General features: G+C 39.0%; 1 protein-coding gene across 1 annotated transcript in view; it reads left to right on the top strand.

Annotated features, from left to right (window-relative positions):
* GON4L (gon-4 like) overlaps positions 1 to 17605 on the top strand; it is an 89901-nt gene that overhangs the window by 43591 nt on the left and 28705 nt on the right. Inside the window, exons 13-15 of the mRNA XM_079698475.1 lie at positions 13915 to 13955; positions 14554 to 14657; positions 16949 to 17147. Of these exons, the coding sequence (XP_079554601.1) occupies positions 13915 to 13955; positions 14554 to 14657; positions 16949 to 17147 (344 nt within the window). The remainder of the gene's footprint in view (positions 1 to 13914; positions 13956 to 14553; positions 14658 to 16948; positions 17148 to 17605) is intronic.

The raw sequence follows: 17605 nt of genomic DNA, 5'->3' as shown, positions 1-17605 counted from the left end.
TTAGAATGCTGTTTCCTTTATGAAGATGTTACATTTATTTTGGTATGTTATGACAGTTAAGGTTGCATTGAAAGGAAAGCAGTAGGAATCAAAGAGAAAGTGTAGAAAGAAAAGACTTGAGGATTTAGGTTTTGAGAAAATTGTGAAGGAGGGTCTAGGAAGGTATGAGAAAAAACAAGAAAGCCTTGTGTCTCAGAAACCAAGGGAAGAGTCTTTCAAGAAGGAGCGAATGGTCCACAGTGTCATGTGCTGGTCAGGAAACATTTTGTGCTTGAAGCAGAAAAGTAGGAGATTGCATTTCAATTCAGCTCTCATCCTGGTATACACTTGCCTTCCCTTCTTGTTTGTTACTTTCTTCAGTTTATAGATACAGTTAACCTTGAGCAACTCAGAGGGTAGGGGTGCCCAACCCCAGTGTAGTTGAAAATCCGACTAGAAGTTTTGACTCCCCGAAAACTTAACTACTAGTAGCCTACTGTTGAAGGCTTACCAATAAAATAAAGTTATTAACATGTATTTTATATATAATGTGTTTTGTATACTGTATCCTTAAAGTAAAGTAAGCTAGAGAAAAGAAAGTATTATTAAGAAAATCATAATAAGGAAGAGAAAATACATTTACAGTACCGTATTTATCGATACTGTAAGTTTATGTTATCTGTTTACAAGCTGAATCATCTGTCAGTATCTATATTAATATTGTCTTATATGATACAAAACACTGTAGATATACATGTTACAAACACTAGACAATGAAAAATGAAAAGTGAAAAAGGAACATTTATTTACTGGTATAAGGATTCATGCATTGATAATGAAGAAGCAACAGTATGATGGCTTGATAGTAGCCTAGTGTAATTGATATGATTGCTTCACAGATCGCTTCTTAGTACTCTGGCCTGAATGGTTACAAAATTTTGTAACCATTCAGCAGTACACTGCTAAATGGTTACAAAATTTTTATGGCATACAGTATTACAGTCATATTCATGTACAGGATTGGAAACATTGTTACATTTTTAAAAAATGTGATAATAGACTGATACACAGTTGGTAATGTAATTCTTTGAAAGCACAATTATAAATCATTAATAAAACTAACATTAATTTTATTAATTATTAATTTTATATTAAATATCACTCACTTTATGCCTATGTAAGGATAGGCTATCCATTTCAATACAAGTCTTGTACATGATGTTCTACATGATGAATACTTAGGCGATGATGATGATGATGACACAAAAACATCTCATACAATTCTTGCCATACAGTTATTAGATTTTCACACAAAGATACACACACATACACAACGGATAAGTTTATTAACTGTAGACATGATGATTATTTACTATTCATTAAGTTGCAGTGGGTCATCATAAAGGCCTTCATCCTCCTTGTCTTCACATTGAATAGGCTGATGAGGAAGAGGAGGGGGGGGTTGGTCTTGCTGTCTCGGGGTGGCAGAGGCAGGAGAGGTGGTGGAGGAGGAAGGGGAGGCAGAGAGTGTAACTTTATGGAAATACATTGTAATTTCTGTGTGACTTTTTTGCTTTTTCATTTCTCTAAAAATGTTTCTGTATGGTACCAGTCCCTCTCCCACCATGTGCTTTGGTTTCAGAGTCTATATCATAGAAGCGTCCTTGTAAAAGAAGTCAAAAGCAGTCTTAAATAATCAGAACCCGGCTGCCTGATTGTCTAATGTCAGTTTGTTTTCTGACACAGCTTCTTCTACATCTTCTTCCTCATCGTCTGGCACTGTTTTGGAAGCACTCATCTTCATCAAGTCATCTTTTGTTAATTCCTCTGGTGTGGTGTCTGTTAGCTCTTGAATTTCTCCAAGATTCAGAACTTGAAACCCTTCACCCCCATCTTTTTTTGGCCATATTCACAGTCTGTTTCATGATTTCCTTGATTGGCTCTGTTGTAAATCTTGTGAAGTCATGTGGGACATCTGAACACAGTTTTCTCCAGCAGGAATTTATTGTTTCAGGTTTGATGGCTTTCATGGCTTTTTCTTTAACAGTGATGGCTTCTTCAGTGGTGCGATCCTTCCTCCAGACTTATGTGATGTTCTCTCCATTGGGGTCTTTTCTTTAGTGTGGATAATCCTTTCCATAGAATATTGTGTGTAATGAGCCTTAAAGGTCCTTATGACCCCCGATCTAGAGGCTGAATTAGAGACATGTTTGGAGGTGAGTAGACCACTTAGACGCCTTCAGTGTTGAATTCATGGGGTTCTGGGTACCCAGGGGCATTGTCCAATTTCAAAAGAACTTTAAAAGGCAAGGTATTTCCTGACTTCAGGGACAAAGCATCGATGGAACCAATCTATAGAAAGGCCCTTCTTTTTGTATATCTAAAGACTGGCAGCTCGTGTTTATCTTTTCCTTTCAAGGTGAGCAGCTTTATAGATAAGGGCAGTCCTGGTGGTAAATGTGACTGCATTTTCACAGAACAGTAGACTTAGCCTCTCCCTTCCTGCCTTAAATCCTGGTGCTTGCTTCTCTTCCTTACTAATGTCTTTTGAAGCTTTATTTTTTTAAATTTTTTTCCCCTCCAGAATAGGGCACTTTCATCTGCACTAAAAACCTGTTCAGGCAGATATCCTTTCTCCTCAGTCTGGGAACTTGTCTGCTACCTCTGCGTCAGCAGAGGCTGCTTCTCCTGTTATCTTGACAGTTTTTAAGCCAAACCTCTTTCTAAAATTATCAAACCATCCTTTGCTGGCATTAAATTCTCCAGACTTAGACCCTTCATCTTCCTTTTGCTTTAAGTTGTCGTATAATGACTTTGCTTTTTCTCAAATCATATTAGAGTCTATAGGTATGCCTTTCTTATAGCAATCTTGCACCCACATAAAAGCTGCATTTTCAATATGAGATAAAAAGGTATTTCACAAAAAGCGCAAGGTTTTTGCACCTGCTGGCATAGCGGCAGTTATGGCTTCATGAATTTCCTTTTCATTTTTTACAATGGTCCTTACACTGGATTCATTTATCTTGAAATGGTGGGAAATCACAGCTGCAGACCACAATCTCTGGTACATATTAAGCAATTCAGCGTCTTCTTGTAATGTCATGACTTTTCTCTGCTTCTTGGGAGCATTTCCAGCATCACTAGTGGCTCTTCGCATGGGTACCATGGTGTTATTCAAGGCCTATGGTATTGTACTAAACTTGATGAAAAATACTCAGGAACCACAAGAGATTACTTTTCCTACAGTACGCAATTTGCTGGAGAGACGAACTGCTCAGGAGATGTTTTAAGCAGATACTTGCAACACCTATGCTAGCAACAGGAGGTGGCTCTGAAATTATTACAGAAGTACAGTATATGCCACAGTTAATTTTATGCAGTTATGATTTCATACTGCATCTTTATGTTTGGGTTTCTCTCAACTGTGAATGGTGCCATGTATGGTCTGTAAGTGTGTGTGTAAGTTTTGATAAATTTTAACTTTTTAGAGTACATTTGTGTACATTTTATGGTAGTAAATGATAAAATAGAATAGTATCTACATACAGTTTATGCATTCATGACATACCTAACTTTTTCTTAAATTTTTTTGGTATTTCTAGGCTCTGTGGTTTGTCTGAGGGTTTTTTCAAATTGTTGCACATCCCCCCCAAATTGTTCCAATATATTTACTGAAAAAATCTTCATATAAGTGGACCCATACAGTTCAATTCCATGTTGTTCAAGGGTCAACTATAATTTCTCAGGGAGATCCTCCTCAGTTAGGATTGATTTTCTTGCTCTGTAATCCATACTATTTTTTTTTCACAACTCACACACACACACTGTATTTTATTTTTACAAGAGATAAATAAACTGACACCAAGCATTGTAAATGGATGACCGCAACAAAAGCAACAATGACTGCAATTACCAAACACGAAACACACTCATACTATGTCATAATATTGACATTCAGTCCAGTAAACCTCCACTGTAACAGCTCCTTTACTTTGCAGTGAAAATTGATTTGTATATTTTTTGCCTCTGAGTCCTTGTGGGATTTTTCTTTTTTTTTTATTCAAACAGAAAGTCACAAAAATTATAATCATCCTCATCAGTTCACTCAGTCCCATGCAATCAATTTTTTTTTCATCTTGATCTTTTGTTAGCACTTTTATGAATTCATCAGTTTTCCATTAGAGTTCTGAAAATGCTTATTCATTCAGTTCAGCATATCGTCAGTTACCAGAAACCTGTACTTGTCGGTCTTTTCCATGAATTCCTTGAAGATGAAACCATTTTATAGGAACATTTTTGCGAAAGCATCAGAGTACACCCAGAACTGTCTGTAAATGACAAAAGACTTAAAAATGACCACGGTTAAAGATTTGATGAAAGTTCATAATAATACAATTGACAGGGAAATTTAGTTATTTCTGAGATATACATTTTAAAGTAATAACTAGAATTATGACTTATAACATTATACCAGAACATATAAGATTTTTAGAAATTTCATGTAATGTCTGAAACATTTATATTAACATATTTCCATACAAATAACCCAAAGAAAGTGTAGTATTAGTTGTTTTTTTTGTTTGTTTTTTTATACAGCAGGTCCTTATTAGTCATCAATTTTATACACATCAGTGTATACATGTCAATCCCAATCACCCAATTCAGCACACCACCATCCCCACCCAACTGCGGTTTTCCCCCCTTGGTGTCCATATGTTTGTTTTCTACATCTGTGTCTCAACTTCTGCCCTGCAAACCGGTTAATCTGTACCATTTTTCTAGGTTCCACATACATGCGTTAATATACGATACTTGTTTTTTTCTTTCTGACTTACTTCACTCTGTATGACAGTCTCTAGATCCATCCATGTCTCAACAAATGACTCAATTTTGTTCCTTTTTATGGCTGAGTAATATTCCATTGTATATATGTACCACAACTTCTTTATCCATTCGTCTTTCGATGGGCATTTAGGTTGCTTCCATGACCTGGCTATTGTAAATAGCACTGCAGTGAACATTGGGGTGCATGTGTCTTTTTGAATTATGGCTTTCTCTGGGTATATGCCCAGTAGTGGGATTGCTGGATCATATGGTAATTCTATTTTTAGTTTTTTAAGGAACCTCCATACTGTTCTCCATAGTGGCTGTATCAATTTACATTTCCACCAACAGTGCAAGAGGGTTCCCTTTTCTCCACACCCTCTCCAGCATTTGTTGTTTGTAGATTTTCTGATGATGCCCATTCTAACTCATTGTAGAATACCTCATTGTAGTTTTGATTTGCATTTCTCTAATAATTAGTGATGTTGAGCAGCTTTTCATGTGCTTCTTGGCCATCTGTATGTCTTCTTTGGAGAAATGTCTGTTTAGGTCTTCTGCCCATTTTTGGATTGGGTTGTTTCTTTAATACTGAGCTGCATGAGTTGTTTATATATTTTGGAGATTAATCCTTTGTCCGTTGATTCGGTTGCGAATATTTTCTCCCATTCTGAGGGTTGTCTTTTTGTCTTGTTTATGGTTTCCTTTGCTGTGCAAAAGCTTTTAAGTTTCATTAGGTCCCATTTGTTTATTTTTGTTTTTATTTCCATTACTCTAGGAGGTGGATCAAAAAAGATCTTGCTGTGATTTATGTCAAAGAATGTTCTTCCTATGTTTTCCTCTAAGAGTTTTATAGTGTCCAGTCTTACATTTAGGTCTTGAATCCATTTTGAGTTTATTTTTGTGTATGGTGTTAGGGAGTGTTCTAATTTCATTCTTTTACGTGTAGCTGTCCAGTTTTCCCAGCACCACTTGTTGAAGAGACTGTCTTTTCTCCATTGTCTATCTTTGCCTCCTTTGTCATAGATTAGTTGACCATAGGTGTGTGGGTTTATCTCTGGGCTTTCTATCTTGTTCCATTGATCTATGTTTCTGTTTTTGTGCCAGTACCATATTGTCTTGATTACTGTAGCTTTGTAGTATAGTCTGAAGTCAGGGAGTCTGATTCCTCCAGCTCCGTTTTTTTCCCTCAAGACTGCTTTGGCTATTCGGGGCTTTTTATGTCTCCATATAAATTTTAAGATGAATTGTTCTAGTTCCATAAAAAATGCCATTGGATTGCATTGAATCTGTAGATTGCTTTTGGTAGTATAGTCATTTTCACAATATTGATCCTTCCAATCCAAGAACATGGCATATCTCTCCATCTGTTGGTATCATCTTTAATTTCTTTCATCAGTGTCTTATAGTTTTCTGCATACAGGCCTTTTCCCTGGATAGGTTTATTCCTAGGTATTTTATTCTTTTTGTGGCAATGGTAAATGGGAGTGCTTCCATAATTTCTCTTTCAGATTTTTCATCATTAGTGTATAGGAATGCAAGAGCTTTCTGTGCATTAATTTTGTATCCTGCAGCTTTACCAGATTGATTGATTAGCTCTAGTAGTTTTCTGGTGGCATGTTTAGGATTCTCTATGTGTAGTATCATGTGATCTGCAAACAGTGACAGTTTTACTTCTTCTTTTCCAATTTGTATTCCTTTTATTTCTTTTTCTTCTCTGATTGCCGTGGCTAGGACTTCCAAAACTATGTTGAATAATAGTGGTGATAGTGGACATCCTTGTCTTGTTCTTGATCTTAGAGGAAATGCTTTCAGTTTTTCACCATTGAGAATGATATTTGCTATGGGTTTGTCATATATGGCCTTTATTATGTTGAGGTCGGTTCCCTCTATGCCCACTTTCTGGAGAGTTTTTATCATAAATCGGTGTTGAATTTTGTTGAAAGCTTTTTCTGCATCTATTGAGATGATCATATGGTTTTTATTCTTCAGTTTGCTAGTATGGTGTATCACATTGATTGATTTGCGTATATTGAAGAATCCTTGCATGCCTGGGATAAATCCCACTTGATCATGGTGTATGATCCTTTTAATGTGTTGTTGGATTCTGTTTGCTAGTATTTTGTTGAGGATTTTTGCATCTATATTCATCAGTGATATTGGTCTGTAATTTTCTTTTTTTGTAGTATCTTTGTCTGGTTTTGGTATCAGGGTGATGGTGGCCTCGTAGAATGAGTTTGGGAGTGTTCCTTCCTCCACAATTGTTTGGAAGAGTTTGAGAAGGATGGGTGTTAGCTCTTCTCTAAATGTTTGATAAAATTCACCTGTGAAGCCATCTGGTCCTGGACTTTTGTTTGTTGGAAGATGGTTGTTTTTTTTTTGTTTTTTTTTTTTTTTGCGGTACGCGGGCCTCTCACTGCTGTGGCCTCTCCCGCTGTGGAGAACAGGCCCCGGACGCGCAGGCTCAGCGGCCATGGCTCACGGGCCCAGCCACTCTGCGGCATGTGGGATCCTCCCAGACCGGAGCACGAACCCGTGTCCCCTGCATCGGCAGGAGGACTCTCAACCACTGCGCCACCAGGAAAGCCATGTTGGAAGATTTTTAATCACAGTTTCTATTTCATTACTTGTGATTGGTCTGTTCATATTTTCTGTTTCTTCATGGTTCTGTCTTGGAACGTTATACCTTTCTAAGAATTTGTCCATGTCTTTCAGGTTGTCCATTTTATTGGCATAGAGTTGCTTGTAGTAGTCTCTTAGGATGCTTTGTATTTCTGTGGTGTCTGTTATAACTTCTCCTTTTTCATTTCTAATTTTATTGATTTGAGTCCTCTCCCTCTTTTTCTTGATGAGTCTGGCTAATGGTTTATCAATTTTGTTTATCTTCTCAAAGAACCAGCTTTTAGTTTTATTGATCTTTGCTATTGTTTTCTTTGTTTCTATTTCATTTATTTCTGCTCTGATCTTTATGATTTCTTTCCTTCTGCTAACTTTGGGTTTTGTTTGTTCTTCTTTCTCTAGTTCCTTTAGGTATAAGGTTAGATTGTTTACTTGAGATTTGTCTTGTTTCTTGAGGTAGGCTTGTATAGCTATAAACTTCCCTCTTAGAACTGCTTTTGCTGCATCCCATAGGTTTTGGATCATCATGTTTTCATTGTCATTTGTCTCTAGGTATTTTTTGATTTCCTCTTTGATTTCTTCAGTGATCTCTTGGTTATTTAGTAACGTATTATTTAGCCTCCATGTGTTTGTGTTTTTTACATTTTTTTCCCTGTAATTCTTTTCTAATCTCATAGCATTGTGGTCAGAAAAGATGCTTGATATGATTTCAGTTTTCTTAAATTTACTGAGGCTTGATTTGTGACCCAAGATGTGATCTATCCTGGAGAATGTTCCGTGCGCACTTGAGAAGAAAGTGTAATCTGCTGTTTTTGGATGGAATGTCCTATAAATATCAATTAAATCTATGTGGTCTATTGTGTCATTTAAAGCTTCTGTTTCCTTATTTTCATTTTGGATGATCTGTCCATTGGTGTAAGTGAGGTGTTAAAGTCCTCCACTATTATTGTGTTACTGTCGATTTCCTCTTTTATAGCTGTTAGCACTTGCCTTATGTATTGAGGTGCTTCTATGTTGGGTGCATATATATTTGTAATTGTTTTGTCTTCTTCTTGGATTGATCCCTTGATCATTATTTAGTGGCCTTCCTTGTCTCTTATAACATTCTTTATTTTAAAGTCTATTTTATCTGATATGAGTATAGCTACTCCAGCTTTCTTCTGATTTCCATTTGCATGGAATATCTTTTTCCATCCCCTCACTTTCAGTCTGTATGTGTCCCTAGGTCTGAAGTGGGTCTCTTGTAGACAGCATATATATGGGTCTTGTTTTTGTATCCATTCAGCAAGCCTGTGTCTTTTGGTTGGAGCATTTAATCCATTCACGTTTGAGGTAATTATCCATATGTATGTTCCTATGACCATTTTCTTAATTGTTTTGGGTTTGTTTTTGTAGATCCTTTTCTTCTCTTGTGTTTCCCACTTAGAGAAGTTCCTTTAGCATTTGCTGTAGAACTGGTTTGGTGGTGCTGAATTCTCTTAGCTTTTGCTTGTCTGTAAAGCTTTTGATTTCTCCATCAAATCTGAATGAGATCCTTGCCGGGTAAAGTAATCTTGGTTGTAGGTTCTTCCCTTTCATCACTTTAAGTATATCATGCCACTCCCTTCTGGGTTGTAGAGTTTCTGCTGAGAAATCAGCTGTTAACCTTATGGGAGTTCCCTTGCATGTTATTTGTCATTTTTCCCTTGCTGCTTTCAATAATTTTTCTTGTCTTTAATTTTTGCCAATTTGATTACTATGTGTCTCAGTGTGTTTCTCCTTGGTTTATCCTGTATGGGACTCACTGTGCTTCCTGGACTTGGGTGGCTATTTCCTTTCCCACCTTAGGGAAGTTTTCCACTATAATCTCTTCAAATATTTTCTCTGGTTCTTTCTCTCTCCTTCTTCTGGGACCCCTATAATGCGAATGTTGTTGCGTTTAATGTTGTCCCAGTGGTCTATTAGGCTGTCTTCATTTCTTTTCATTCTTTTTTCTTATTCTGTTCCACAGCAGTGAATTCCACCATTCTGTCTTCCAGGTCACTTATCTGTTCTTCAGCCTCTGTTATTCTGCTATTGATTCCTTCTAGCGTATTTTTCATTTCAGTTACTGTATTGTTCATCTCTTTGTTTGTTCTTTAATTCTTCTAGGTCTTTGTTAAACATTTCTTGCATCTTCTCGATCTTTGCCTCCATTCTTTTTCCGAGGTCCTGGATCATCTTCACTATCATTATTCTGAATTCTTTTTTGGAAGGTTGCCTATCTCCAGTTCATTTAGTTATTTTTCTGGGGTTTTATCTTGTTCCTTCATCTGGTACATAGCCCTGTGCCTTTTCATCTTGTCTGTGTTTCTGTGAATGTTGTTTTTGTTCCACAGGCTGCAGGATTGTAGTTCTTCTTGCTTCTGCTCTCTGCCCTCTGGTGGGTGAGGCTATCTAAGAGGCTTGATGGGAGGGACTGGTGGTGGGTAGAGCTGACTGTTGCTCTGGTGGACAGAGCTCAGTAAAACTTTAATCCACTTGACTGTTGATGGATGGGGCTGTGTTCCCTCCTTGTTGGGTGTTTGGCCTGACTTCCAGGTCACTTATCCACCCAAGACTGGAGCCTACCTGGGCTATTTGGTGGGGCTAATGACAGACTCTGAGAGGGCTCATGCCAAGGAGTACTTCCCAGAACTTCTGCTGTCAGTGCCCTTGTCCCCATGGTGTGCTACAGCCTCCCCCCACCCCCTGCCTCTGCTGGAGACCCTCCAACACTAGCAGGTAGGTCTGGTTCAGTCTATTGGGTCACTGCTCCTTCCCTTGGGTCCCAGTGCACACACTACTTTGTGTGTGCCCTCCAAGAGTGGAGTCTCTGTTTCCCCCAGTCCTGTTGAAGTCCTGCAATCAATTCCCACTAGGCTTCAAAGTCTGATTCTCTAGGAATTCCTCCTCCCGTTGCCGGGCCCCCAGGTTGGGAAGCCTGATGTGGGGCTCAGAACCTTCACTCCAGTGGGTGGACTTCTGTGGTATAAGTGTTCTCCAGTCTGGGAGTCACCCACCCAGCAGTTATCGGATTTGATTTTACTGTGATTGCGCCCCTCTTACCGTCTCATTGTGGCTTCTCCTTTGTCTTTGGATGTGCGGTATCTTTTTTGGTGAGTTCCAGTGTCTTCCTGTCGATGATTGTCCAGCAGCTAGTTGTGATTCTGGTGTTCTCGCAAGAGGGAGTGAGAGCACGTCCTTCTACTCCGCCATCTTGGTTCCTCCTCCTGATTATATCCATACTATTTTATATGTCCTTTTTAATACTCATCTCTCTCATAGTTGCTTATTTATATCTGTCTCCTTCCCTAAACTGTGAGCTTCTCCTGGGTTTTGTGTTGTTTATTGCCTTAGAGCTGGTGTTTTTCACGGGGCTGACAGTATTTGCCAATCAAATAGTGAACTTTTCTGGGTTGCCTGAATGATTGGTCTTCCTTTCTAGTCATAGAGTTCTATGGTCATAAGTAAAAACTGGGATAGAATTTTAATTTTGTTTCTACCCCATGTCATCTTATGTTATCATGCTTAATTATAATCCCTTTAATAGGACTTTTCTTACATGGATGATAAAAATTTAAAAATAAAAAAGCTTAGGGGCTTCCCTGGTGGCGCAGTGGTTGAGAGTCCGCCTGCCGATGCAGGGGACACGGGTTTGTGCCCCGGTCCGGGAAGATCCCACATGCCTTGGAGCGGCTGGGCCCGTGAGCCATGTCCACTGAGCCTGCGCGTCTGGAGCCCGTGCTCCGCAACGGGAGAGGCCACAACAGTGAGAGGCCCGCGTACCGCAAAAAAAAAAAAAAGCTTAGAATCACAGAGTTTGGAAAGCCTCCTGTGGTCACATATATTTTCCTCCCACTTAAGCGTTTGTTAACAGCTTCTCTCATGTGACCTTTCAGTCCATTTGGACACCTCCAGTGACAGGGAGTTCATCAGCTCTGCAGATAGTGTGTCCTACTCTTGAACACCTCTTCAATTAACATTTTCCTTATTAATTTTTTTAAAATTTATTTTTATTTTTTGGCTGCGTTGGGTCTTCATTGCTGCGCGAGGGCTTTTCTCTGGTTGCGGCGAGCGGGGGCTACTCTTCGTTGTGGTGCATGGGCTTCTCATTGCAGTGGCTTCTCTTGTTGCGGAGCATGGGCTCTAGGCACACGGGCTTCAATGGTTATGGCACTGGGCTCAGTAGCTGTGGCACACGAGCTCTAGAGCGCAGGCTCAGTAGTTGTGACGCATGGGCTTAGTTGCTCCCCAGCATGTGGTATCTTCCCGGGCGAGGGCTCAAACCCGTGTCCCCTGCATTGGTAGGCAGATTCTTAACAACTGCGCCACCAGGGAAGCCCCAGCATTTTCCTTATTGAACCTGAATCTATCTTTTATATTTCTCTGTTTGTCCTTTGTTGCCATAAAATGTAATTTACTCCTAAGTGTGCATAGTATGTTTCTTTTTCTACATTTTTTCTTTATTATGCTAAACATACCAAGTTTTTTCACTTCTCTAAATGCCAGGCTTTCCACATTTCAACCCCCAAGTTACCCTCGTCTGGATTCTAGCCTTTATTTTAAAGAAAATTCTCCCCCATGACATTTTATTATGAAACTTTTTGAACATATAGAAGAGTTGAAAGAATTGTAGAGTGGACACCCGTATACCCACTACCTATCTTCTATAGTTAACTTTTCATATATTTGCTTAGTCATGCAGCTATCCATCTATGAATCCATTTTTTTAAAAAGCATTTCATAGTGAGTTGTAGATATCTAAACATTTCAGCATACATATCATGAATTAGAACTCAGTATTTGTTTACGGTTTTTCTTTTTAGGTAAATTTATACACGCTGTAGTACAGAAATCTTAAGTATACCATTCAGTGAGGTTCAATGTGCCTCCTCTTGTATAACTCAAACCCCTAACAAGATAGAGATTTGTCACCCCAGAAAGTACCCACTTGCCTTTTCCCAGTCAGTCCCCACACCATCCTCCCAGGTGCGACCATTGTTCCCTTTTCTTCTATCACAGATTAGATTTGCCTCTTTATTTTTTGTTTGTTTTTTTGGCAATACGCGGGCCTCTCACTGTTGTGGCCTCTCCAGTTGCGGAGCACAGGCTCCGGACATGCAGGCTCAGCAGCCATGGCTCACGGGCACAGCCGCTCCTTGGCATGTGGGATCTTCCCAGACCGGGACACGAACCCGTGTCCCCTGCATCGGCAGGCGGACTCTCAACCACTGCGCCACCAGGGAAGCCCTAGATTTGCCTCTTTGAAAACTTCATGTGAATGGAATCATATAGTATATGTTATGTTGTATACAGCTTCTTTCACTTAGCATAATGTTTTTGAGATTCATGCACATTGCTTGTATCATTAATTTCTTCCCTTTTATTGCTGAGTAGGATTCCAGTGTATAAATATACCAATTTGTTTATTTTTCATCAATCCCCAGGTGTTGATGGAACCTGGGTTCTTTCTAATTTCTGGCTGTCTTGAATAAAGATAGCTCTGAACTTTCTTGTGCAAGGTTTTGTGGACAAATGTTTTATTTCCCTTGGGTCAGCTATTTAGTGGAAGAATCAGTGGTCATAAGGTAGCTGTATACTTAGTTTTCTGAGAAATTGCCAAACCTTTTTCCAAAGTGGCTTTCCACTTTACATTCTTTTTACAGTTCTAGTTGCTCCACATCCTCACTAACATTTGGATTTTAGCTTTTTAATGCCATCTTAAGAAGGGCTTTTACAGAAATGACCACAGTCTTCTAGATAGAGTCTGAGACTGCTTTGATTCAGTGATATGCTTGCCTTCTTGGTTGTGAGCACTGTTTTGGAGCTACTGTGTCATATTGAACTTAAGGTCAACCAAAACATTGAGATCTTTTTCAGATTAATTGTTTTTGAGCCATGTTACCTTTTTGTGCACTTAAGAAGCTGATTTTTGAAAATCCTAAATGTAAGACTTTAAATTTATCCCCATTATGTTTCATCCAATTAATTTGAGAAAACCTAGAATTTTGAATCTGTCATCAGTTGGTCTGGCAATCCCTTTCAGCTTTATATCGTTTACAGATTTGGTAAGTGTGTTTTCTGGGTGTTTTAGGTTGTTGATGGGATTGCTGAATAGTTCAGGTCCAAAGATAGGGTCCTATGACACACTGCTGGAGACTTCTTTCTTGACTCCATTCAGTAGGATAGGCCAACAGACTATGAATTTATCTCATTATAAAATCATCTAGCTTACATTTTTGTGTGTTTTCCCATTAGAATTTAAGCTTCATGAGAGTAAAGTCCTGTCATGTATCTAAGCATCTAGAACCAGGGATTAAGGCATATAGTTGGTGTTCAATAAATGTTTTTAAATGAATGAGTGAATGGTGGGTAGATATGGGATTTTGTTAAAAGCCTTGCTGAAAACAACTTTCATTGAATTTTCTTGGAATTCCCCCTATGGCAAAATGAAACAAACAAGTGCCAACAGCATACCGTTTGGCTTTTTTGCAGAAAAGGAAGTGAATGAACTGATGGAAGAGCTATTTGAAACTGTGAGTAATGATCTTTGAATGAGAACTCAGAATAGTAAAAGTGGATTCTCCAGCAAGCTCTGTCCTTTGGTCTCAGGGCCTCTCTCTCCAGAAGGGTGGTGTGAACCAAGCCCATTCCCCTTTCAGTCCACCCAGGAGAGAATATAGTGACAGGAGAATTTTGCTAAGTAATAAACTTTGATTATCCATATGTAGGTTATTCTTAATAAAGTTTTCCTTGCAAGCTTTTGGATGGACTCTTCACTATCACATGTTGCATCCTTAAAGATTGCAAACTAATTTTAGATTATTCTGAGCCCAAATAGTTACCTTTCTCATAAATTTATCTCTTTAAAGATATTCTGATCATTTCAAGTTATCCATGCTCTGTCTTTACCATTACAAGTTGGCTGATTGAGAAACTTTTTTCCTGGCATAATAGCTACCCCATGTGCAGGATTGTGCGAGCCCAGAAGTGAGAAAGGTTGTGATGCAAGCTCTTTCTGTGCGCCCACGTTATTAAAGTCCTGTAAACTAGTCTTTACTTTCCCTTCTCACTGCTAGAGTGACTTTTGCATGCCCATTCCCCAGGAAAATCCTTCTTTTCCTTTGCCCTCAGTTTCAAGATGAGATGGGGTTCTCCAACATGGAAGATGATGGCCCAGAGGAGGAGGAATGTGTGGCTGAGCCTCGGCCTAACTTTAACACCCCTCAAGCCCTACGGTAGGCTAACCAAAGACCTTGAGACTTAGAATGGAGGAAAAGTGTATGTCTGAAAAGGTTTTGAGAAATTTTGGTTAACAATTTCCCATCCCTGACTACCTGCTGTTACTGATATTAGGATGCAGAGTCCCTTGTGGGTGTTAGGTGTCAAGTGAATAAGTCTCCTTATGGGGCAGTGCAGCTATAGACCAAGCTGTACCTGTTTGGGAAGGGAGAAAAAGCAGTAGCTGGCATCCATAGCAGCTTCTCCAGGTGAGTGGTGCTGGAGAGGTGTGTAGGACTCTATGTGGCCAGCCACAGAAACTACCCCAAATTGTAATATCCAGTATGTCCCTTTTGTTCTTCTGTTTGTCGTTAACATCTAGTAAATGTTAATGAACCTTTGTTAGTCACCAAGGCATTAATTGAGCAAACCATAAAGCACCTGAAGTAATGCCCTGGAGTCTGAAATGTGTGTACTGCCCTCTTTACTTAAATTAGCACTTCCATTGTCCCACTGGAGAGTAGAGGCTTTAAATTTTTCCCCCGTTTTTGTGATGAGTTTGCATAGTTTATCCATACTTTATTGCTGTCCATTCTGAGTAGCAGCATACTATCCTTAGGTGACTGGCTGGATGTCAGGGTATGGTTTGTGCCATGCATGGAACAAAGCAAAACTGAAAGACACATAGTCTCTAATTAGTCCTGTGTTTTAACTTAACAGCATTACCTAACTAGAGAGCTTTGGATCCACCTGAAAGCTAGACCTTCAGGGAACTTGCAAATTTAGTGAAAAAGACAAGGTATACTAATCATTGTGTAAAAGTCAGAAATATCAGTCATACTCCATTACAATAACTACCATAATATACCCACAACAGAAATCTCAGGAGTTCCTTTATTTTTTCAGCTTCGTTGAGGTATTATTGATAAATAAGGTTGTAAGATACTGAAAGTGTACAGCTTGATGATTTGATAAACGTATGCTTTGTAAAAGGATTCCCCCCATCAAGTTAATTAACACTTCTATCACCTCATATATTTACCTTTTTTTTTTTGAGAACAAATTTCAAAATTTCTTAGAGTCTGTATTTGACCCACTTATTTCATGCCATATTTCATAGAAAAAAATTCTAGTGTAGCAGAATAGAACCTGGGAACTTGTTATCATGGGATTTGATCTGTAAACATATTTCAGTTCCACTAGTCAACTCTGTGTATGAATTTTTAAAATTTGGTCATTATGTAACTACTTAAAAATCCTTATTCCAATTCAGTTACCTTTCGGTATTCAGTTGATCTGCTTGGGCTGCTGCTGCTTTTCTTTCAGCTAGAAATGCAAACCTGGCTTAATCTTTGATTAAGTAAAATATCACAGGGAAAGTGAGTTACCTGTGTTCCCCTTATCAACTACCCATCCAGGTAATACTTATTAAAGTCAGGTGCAGGCTTTTTTTTTTTTTTGCATTATCTACATTTTTCATGCTTCTGTTCTTCTGTTCCTCTGCTAGTAATGCAGATAATCAAGAGATTTCAATTCTCAGTAAAATTGTACAGAGGACAGGCCTGTGTCTTTAGGTTTTCACCCTGTGCCAGCCTATACTCACAGTAAATACTGTAAAAGGAAACATAACTTTTTTCAACAGCCTCTGGGGATAAAGATTATTATCATTTAACTGTTGCTAAATTCTAGAGGATTTCTTGAATTATGATAACCTGCTAGTCATAGCTACTTGAGCAGGTCTTATCCTGATTGCACAGAGTATCAGCTCTTGCTTAATCACTTGAGTGTCTTGTTCTGCCTCTGCCTCAGAACTAGCATGCTAGGTATTTGGATTCTTACTTCAGCCCCAGACACAGTCTCTCTCTCTCAGGAGGTAGGGGTAGGAGGGTAGTGTTAGAAAACTTGGAGAAGATTCTGTATCACCATTAAGAACAAGTCCGAGATTAATTTGGCTGTCAGTGTGATGAAAAGTGATGGGTTCCCATTAGCTCCTTGGCTGCTTTGTTATCCAGACACTTCCCTACTCTTAGATTTTTGTTTAATTTCCCCTTCATTACGATATTACTTAGAAGACTGATGTAGAAGAATGGTTGAGGGGCGATTCAGAACCATCTTATTTGAATCTATGCTAACAACTTTGGGAGAAGATTTGGGTAGGATAGGAGTTTGCCTATCGGCTAAAGTGAGATTTGGGGATTAGCAGTAGATGGAAGTTGTTCAGACTTGCTTAGCCCACCATTAGCAGGAACTGGATGTGTTGTGGACCCAGGGAAATGTTCAAATCCAATCATCTCCCTGTTGAGGATAGGTTTGAGGAACCACTGGCCAACTTGCTAAATGAGCAGCATCGCACAGTGAAGGAGCTACTTGAACAGCTGAAGATGAGGAAATCTTCAGCCAAACAGCAGCAGGAGGTAGAGAGGGTTAAGCCCCAGAGTGAGAAAGTTCATCAGACTCTGATTCTAGACCCAGCACAGAGGAGGAGACTCCAGCAGCAGATGCAGCAGGTAAGACTCTTCTTGGTAATGTTAATATTGGATCATCCCATGGCCTGGCTCAAAGCCAAACATTAAATTAGCAGCTTTGGAAAAGTCGGAAATAGGTGTCTTGATAACCACTGAAACCACAGGACCACAGGATCTTCACATCAGTTAGGACCTTGAAAGGTCATCATGTTCGTGTCCTTATGGCTCAGGTAAGAATGCATGTAAGGACCCTGATAGTATTCAGAATGATAGATTTCAAAGAATCTTTAGTAATCCCTTCTGAATTTAACAGCCTTATTGCCAGAGTAGTTTTTTCTTCTTTCTAATCTTAGTCCCTCTGGCTTGAGGTTAAACTTCCTCTGGTTCTGTCATTTTGCTCAAGTGGAACCATATTTGAGAAAAAAATTCATACCAAGATACTGTGTTGTTCTCATAGTCTCTCTAGAAAGCCAAACATATATGCTAAAGTCACCAACATC

The sequence above is a fragment of the Hyperoodon ampullatus genome, assembly GCF_949752795.1.
Source record: "Hyperoodon ampullatus genome assembly, chromosome: 2".
NCBI classification, from domain to species: Eukaryota; Metazoa; Chordata; class Mammalia; order Artiodactyla; family Ziphiidae; genus Hyperoodon; species Hyperoodon ampullatus.
Note: the sequence above shows the minus strand (reverse complement) of the source record. Positions and strands in the feature narration are given on the sequence as shown.